Source organism: Cryptomeria japonica, chromosome 1 (genome assembly GCF_030272615.1).
Source record: "Cryptomeria japonica chromosome 1, Sugi_1.0, whole genome shotgun sequence".
In the NCBI taxonomy this organism is placed as follows: Eukaryota; Viridiplantae; Streptophyta; class Pinopsida; order Cupressales; family Cupressaceae; genus Cryptomeria; species Cryptomeria japonica.
In genome coordinates, this window is record NC_081405.1 from 131420203 (window position 1) to 131428165 (window position 7963).

Genomic DNA, 7963 nt, shown 5'->3' on the forward strand with positions numbered 1-7963 from the left:
AGAGACTCTAACCTACATAATTGTTTTAAGATATACTAGATATTGATCCTAATATTGTGTTGCATGATCTTATCTTCAACCCTAATGTTGAATCTATTGAACAAAAGATTAAAAATATGCATTCTAAGTCTAATATATTTACTTTATAAGTTTATAAATATGCATTCTAAGTCTAATATATTTACTTTATAAGTTTATCCTATATCACCTCGATTCATTGAATCTTAAATAATACCCCTAATTAAATTTTTATATCTTAAAATTTTGAATACCTCATTCGTATTAAAATATATCCTTTTTGAAACTTAAACCCTCTATAAATTATTGATTATAAAGTATGAAGGGCCCCCTCAACGATTTATCCCAAGATAATACCCACAAATTTCCATTAATTTCCATTTCTCCATTTTAAATTCTTTTATACACCATCTTAATACATCATTCCTATTCAAAATAATACCCCCAATTTCCATTTCTCTATTTTAAATTCTTTATACACCATCTTAAAACATCATTCCTATTAAATTACCCACTCCTTATACTCAGCCGACTTATCCCAAGTTGATCCATTCTTCGTTAAAATAAAACCAAAATTTGGCTGAATTGAATGACCAGTTGCTCTGGCCTACACAGAGAACATCTCTCTTAGGTGGTTCCCATGAAATCAGGGGCCATAATTTGTCATGATTAATGTGACAACAAATGCTTTCGATTGGATTGAAAATGTCTGCAATTTACCCTCTATATAAATAACATGCCCCATTACATAACAATCCGACCTTACACAAAATCGCTCATGACAGATAACGGCTCTGAGCCGCCATGATCAATGCTTGAATCTGTTTTAAGCCTTCCAGACCTGAAATCCTTCATATTTGCCCATATTCAACAACACCCACAAAAGAAAAACACCTATTCAACCACACCTCATGAAAGGTAACAAGCTCTGAACCGCCATGATCAAAGCTTGAATCTGTTAGGTCTTCCAGAGCTGAAATCCTGAACATTTGCCCATATTCAACAACACCCACAAAAGAAAAACCCCTAAATCCCCAAGCTTTTGAGTTCAAATGGATCCAGGAATGATGGGCATGCCCGAGCAGAACAGTGGGATGGGAAAAATGGACATGACAATGGCTTTCTACTGGGGAAGAAGAGTGGATCTCATGTTCCCTGGATGGTCTACTCACACAGTAGCCCAATATGTGCTCTCACTGGCTGCCCTCTTTGCTCTGGCCCTGTTCCATCAAGCCCTCACTCATGTCAGGACTCTGGTTTTTGATCCTGAGCATGGAGGAAACAGCAGGAAGAATTTGGGCTCAAAAAGTTTGGGCACTAGTATTGCTGAGACGGTGGCCTTTGCACTTAATGCCGCGACTGGTTATATTCTCATGTTGGCTGTGATGTCATATAATGTTGGAGTTTTTTTGGTTGTTTTAGCAGGGCTTTCTGTGGGTTTCTTCTTCTTTCGGTCTTGGAGGAGATCTGGTCATGCTGCTGAGATTTCTCAACAGTCTGCTCATCAGACTGCGGGAGCGGCGGCTTCCTGATGAAATCTTCTTTTCTGGGGATGCACAGATGGGCTTGAGATTCGAACCTGGGACCTTCGAGTTTTGTATTGGGTCATGGGATGCTTTGTGGGCTGTGCCTTTGTTATCAGGTTGGAGTTCCAACCGTTTATAGTCTGTAATATGTATTTCTGTCATTAGGCAGTTATGGGAATAAATTTTCAGTAATGAAAGCAGAATTTCGCAATTCATATAAATATTATAAATATTTTTATTTTTTTTTTAAATTTTGATGGTGGATTGTGAAGATGGTCATGATAAAGAAAATAAAGTAGGCAGTTAAAATTAAAAAATATAAAATCAATATATCTTCAGTTGATTTCTATATATTTATGTCTACATTTTATGTTTACTCAAATTTTGAATCAATGTTATTTAATTTAATTTTTAATTAAATAATATTTATATTAATAATATAATTATTTTAAATATTATTATTTTAAAACATGTAAGTGCTTGTCAAATTTAACTTAACATTTGAAAGTTTTTGTCTAGGATTCTTACCACACCGCTCCATCCCTAACTCTAATTGTAAGATGCGGGAAAAAATATATTTAAGCTTTTTTCTTTTAATTTTTTTAATTTAATATGTATTAATAAAGATAAAAATAAATGAGTTAACGATCAATGGTTTATTCACTTTAAAATTTACATATACACTAAAGTTTTATATATTTTAATTTAATTTATTTAGTAATATTTAGAAAAGATTAAAAAACTAATTAATTGATTTTTTAAAATATAAAAACAAAAAACTTTGATGATTTAAAATATTAATCAATGTCAAGTGTTCTTTATTTTTAGGTTCTCTTGTATAGAATTTAAACTAGTATACCTATCTTAAGAGAAAGTACGCTGATAGATATCTTAAATTGAAACCTAATTTTTACATATTGTCACTTCAAAAATAAAATGAAACTAAACTTCAAATAATTATGAAAAACTTTCCATTTAGAAGCATTCTTCAAATGATTTCTCCACAATAAAGCTTCGAACAAACATTATGATATATGGTTATCTTTCCTTGTCTAATTCACATGATAACAATTGTAACATCTTAGAATGAAAAAGCATGAAGGAAATAAACTTATTTCATAACCATTAAATCCTAATTTCTTGCCAAAATCGAGCATAGTATACTAATACAATGCAATAGCTGAGCATAATATGCATGATGGGGCAATCCCTCTTAAAGTAGTCCCTTCCATCAATACAAACTTTATAAAAACCACATTGATCACAAAGAAATGGGAATGGACTGCTTTAAGAGGGGATTGCCTTGAGCAACAATTTGGCACAAAACCAATTTTCTAAACAATTTGAAATCTCTACCAAAATCAAATCTATTGATTAAAAATATTATTTGATTTTGTATTTGCACTAAAACAAACATCCTAAGATGGGTCTAGCAGAGAGACACAATGTTGGAATCTAATCAAATTAGGTAGTTGGTCCCAAACGTTTTTTTAAATAGCCAAAAATTAAAATTGGGAAAAGGGAAAATTCATAGAGGGCTCTATTGGGACACAACTCTGCTTTCTTGGTTGTCACAATTATCAGCAAATGCATAGATTGTTTGTTCAACCAAAACATATATAACATGTGATTAGAAATCCGTTAATTCCTGTAATGGTTTGCTTCATTTTACCAACTGTTTCTTTGAAAACTATTCATGCTTAGCTGTATATTATTTAATTAAGAACTGTCCTTATTTAATTATAATGCAATCGAAGAATACTAACTCGCTTGCTTTATCAGGAGAGACACACTTTACCAGAGGCTGAGGCGAGTAATCGAGTAACAAAGTTTTAATGGAAATTTAAGAACTTAATGTCTACTTACCAATATGAAATTCAATGAGCCAAGCGTCCCTCCTAATGCGCTAAATCACATAATGGAAATATTCGAAGTGGAAGGGATCATGAATTTTGCACAATCCACAGGGAAGCATTGGTAGTAAACCCTAAAGCATAGTGCTAGCTCCAAAAATGACAATTGACTATTCTCCCATCAAAACTATATATCAATGTGATTTGAATATTCAGTAGATACAATACAATTCCCATATCGAATTCAGACAATTATCACATATTGAAGAATTGAATCCGGTTGCTTCAGACTTTATAGACTTGAGCTCATTGAGATCCATGTCAACATGATTTTAACCTTCAAGTAATTCAGATACAAACTCTAATGCTACGCTTAAAATCTCACAAGAGGCTACTCGTCCAAGAAAACCCTGCAAAGTGATGAGAGGATTGTTTGTGAGGGGAGGGTGAAATTTATATGCCAAGAGTCCGTAACCGAGAAAGGGCTTATTAATAAAATGTATTCTCAGCATAGACATTAACATTATGACATGCCACTATCATTTAATGCCTTTCTAAAATAGGATCTATTGTAACTGAAGTGATGAAAATTTCTATCCTCAGGTGGCAATTTTCTATTCTTGGAAGGTGGGCGGCCAACACAATCGTTTCAGGTAGGCATGATTAAGAAAGACGTTTCAAAAATAGGCAACATTCGAATTGGGTGGTGGCTCCTATAATGATATTGTTCTGCTAGCCATGTGGAATTAAATATGTATCACTTGCAGGTAGTGGGTGGCTACCCCTAAAATTGTATGGTTATGCCAGTAATGAACACTTAACATATCATTTATCAAAAGTAGAAAAAAAAGGAAAACACTAATTAATAACACAACATTTCAAACTTTTATATGTCAAATAGCTAGACATCACTATTATTGTTGTTGATAGCAACATTATAAATCTATTAAGAACTATAATAGTATAAAAAATTTAACATAAAATCTCAAAAATAGGGAAAAAATTTGATAAATTTAACACAAAAGTTATTAGCTGTTGTTTACAAACAATTATAATATTATGCACAATTTCCAAACAGAAAAACAACACGATTTGTAACAGTTTAGACTGCAGAATCAGTCATTGATCCATCCATCCCATTTACCAGAACGATTTGGGGTTCGTGTTGTATCGCAGCTTCAGGTGGAACAACATCAGGAAGCACCTTATACTGAGGCGGCTCAAGCCTCACAAGCGCCACGGTCGGATTCTTCAAAATATCTTAAAAAGTTTCTCCATTTTCTTTCATGGTGGACTTGAGGAATGCAACCAGAACACCTGCTGCAAACCTCCTCATCGACTCGAGCGAGATTTGGCACTGGCAAAGCAAGAAAAGCAACTAGAACAATTCGTTGTTGAGAATATCATTTTTGCCATAATCGCTGGCAACAAAATGGTATGCTGACATCAAAGGAGTCAATATCTCCATTAGCTCAACATCCCCCGCCCCCACCTTTGGACTTGTATTCCATTTGTACACAATCAATGGAGGCCTCCCTAACATATGTTACCACGCCTCCAATAGCACTCTCCTACTTTGTTTCCCCCCTCAATAAGTCATCAAATCTAGTTCTCCTCAATCTCCAATTGCTATGGGGAACAAAGGACGAAATACGATCAATCCTCCCACCTAAGTGGTTCTCTCTCCTCTCTACTCCCGCTGCTAACTCCTCTTCGGGTAGTTCCCAATGTTTGACACCTCCCAAAACACGTACACTCTAACCAACCAACATAAGAGTACACATGGAACTACATCCTCCATTAAATGTCCTCGCTAGTCAGAGGGAGCTATCCTGCCCTCTCTGTCGGCCAAGCTTTGTCAACGTCCTACCAAATAGCTTTCACATCCCATGATTGATTGACGAAATCACCGTACACCTCTTCAATATGGTAGATCAGTTTTGGGGCTCCACCTAGGCCCATTAATTCAACCTCTAGTTCATCTTCTCGAGAAGGAGAAGAAAGATCTTAGACCATCATACTCTCTATGGTTGCCGCTTCTTTTCTAAGTGTGTTTTTATAGACAGAAGGAACTGACCTTGCCTCTATATTGGGGGATCGAGAGAAAGATGCAGTCGTTATGAACAACATCGGCCATGACTCTTTCCTTGGCGTCCACTCTTTTGACAAATTAATGTGCACTCTTCTAGAATGGTTTTGACAGATTTTATTCGCGTCTTCCACCAGTCCCATTATACTCTGCCAACTCACCTTAAGCCTTACTCACCTCATGCATTAATCACCTTGCATTTTTCATACTTCTATCACCTCTACGTTATTGGTAGTCAGATGTAGTCAATTTATTTTTGGTAGACAGCATAGGCCAGTCCATTTATTTTTCCTTCTGGCTATATTTAGCTTCAACATGGTAAATGGATTATATTCTGCTAGGATTGTGTAATGTTTCTACCCACTCTTCCGCCAGCATCACTATACTGCCAAGTCAACATGTCAATTTTTTTTAAAAAGGCATTTTTTTTTACGGACAACTTGAATCCCATTGTAGATCGCCTCTCAACGAAATTATAAAATGACATTTTAGAATATATTTTCAGATTTTAAATAAAAGAATTAAGAGTAGAAGTAAAGTATATAGAAAGATGTAATAAAAGAATGCGGGATGAGAGAGGTATGTTTGATTTGGTGGGTGATAGTTTCGGTGCATGAAAAAGTTTAAGAGGAGGGATATAGATTTTGGTTTGATTTTAGTCGAGTTTTACATGTTTTACATTGAGTTTTGATAGATTGGAGGTTGGATCTTGAAAAAATTTAGTGGAAAGGTATGTTTTAAAGCAACAAAACAAGGGTGCTATCCTTTTTTACAAATAGTTTGAAGGTAGCATTAACAAGTCATTAATTGCTTGTGAGTTTTTGTTTAGGGTTCATACCATCCCACTCCATCCCTTACCATCATTGTAAAATGTATATATATATATATATATATATATATATATATAAGTTTTTTTTCCTTTTAATTATTTTAATTTAATATGTAACAGTTGTAGCATCTTAAATTGTACCACTTTACAATTTTGTCTGCATTTGGACCCTCATCGTGGCATTCGTGCCCCAAGGCCTGCATAGGACCTGATTCTGCTCATATTATGCAATTTTACCATTTTCACCTCACACCTCATCCATGCCCTGGTTCCCCTCAAGAGTAGAGTGCCTAGCACCTTGGTCCTCCTAATTAGGACCCAATTTCGGGCCCCTTAACAGTCATGAGATGTGGGCAGGAATCCGAGCCCCATGTCGGCTCATGTCTGAAAATTAAGTTATTTTTTGACAAGCAAGTATAAAAGGAGGTCTACCCCTAACATTTTGATATCCACGTGCATATGAAATTCAATGCGACATCAAGCAATCAAGCATTCAAGTTCAAGTGAACAAGCAATTAGTCTTCTTTCAAGCATTGACACAGAGATAAGGTCAAGATTCAAGCATTGGAGTTCACATTAATGTTCTATGTTATCGAAGACTTCATGAAACCCTAATTCCGTGTGGAGAGAAATAAAACTTCACAAGGAGGTATAGCATTTGTGTTTCAGCGATTATTCAACATCTCTCTCATAAGGAGAACATATCAATTACTTCAATTCAGTCATGTTTCATTTTTGGGTAAGTGCACAAAGATGGTGGTCAAAAAGGGGGGTATAAGTGGACACTTTTTTCTGAAATCAGGTGAATCTGAACTTAGAGGCAAAATTTGAAAGTCGTCCACTCAAGATATGAAGATAATCAAAGAACAAATATTGTAGTACTCTGAATCTAGTTTCCAAACTACTAAACTTTTTCAAAATTGGATAAGATTAAGGGGGTCAAATCCTTTGCGCACAAAAAACTGACCCTGTTTTTTTTCTTCTGAAAAACATAACATAGTGTCTGACGTGTGCATCAAAAAGTCATAGTTAGATTTAGTATTTTGACAAATCCTTTGGCAGAAAGATGGTTGAGAGTGAGCACTAGAAGATGTGGATTTTTTTGTAATTTTTTGTTGAGTATTTTTTTTTTAATGATTTTTCCAATCAAGCACATCCTGAAAATTTGGTACCTGTTCGTGCGCGAAGCATAATTTGCACTAAACAAATCGAAAATACAATTTTTTTTTTAAATTGTAAAGAATCAAGTGCACTACAATAATATATAAAGTTTTTTAAATTTGGATATGTATATCAAAAGTTATTCAAAAATTGGTGCACCTATGTCTATGAGAACTATGGAGACAGTTTAAAAGAAATTCAATAATAATATGTTATTGTTGTTCAAATTGAAAAAATACCCACTTTATGAAGTGTAAACCTAATGATGACAAAGTCGATAAACCAAGTTGATAAAATAAAACACATCAAAAATGAGAGAAATGGAGGGAAATCAAACTTCTAATTCGTAGCTTTGTCATCCAGGCCTATTTTCAAGCCTAAAAAGTCAAAAACGCGTACGGGGTACGTATGGTTTAAAAAGCGCGTATGGGGTATTTATAGTGTAAGAAGCGCGTGCGTGCGTGTTTCCCATTAAACAGTGCGTACG

General features: G+C 34.7%; 1 protein-coding gene across 1 annotated transcript; it reads left to right on the forward strand.

Moving 5' to 3' along the window:
• Nucleotides 1–573: 573 nt before the first annotated feature.
• Nucleotides 574–1782, forward strand: LOC131028258 (copper transporter 6). Its single transcript, XM_057958508.2, has one exon. It carries the CDS (start codon nt 1071–1073, stop codon nt 1548–1550), a length of 480 nt encoding a protein of 159 aa, XP_057814491.2. The 5' UTR covers nt 574–1070; the 3' UTR covers nt 1551–1782.
• Nucleotides 1783–7963: the final 6181 nt, after the last annotated feature.

Coding starts and splice junctions, on each gene's coding strand:
- LOC131028258 (XM_057958508.2), top strand. CDS start 1,071: ATGGATCCAGGAATGATGGGCATGCCCGAGCAGAACAGTGGGATGGGA.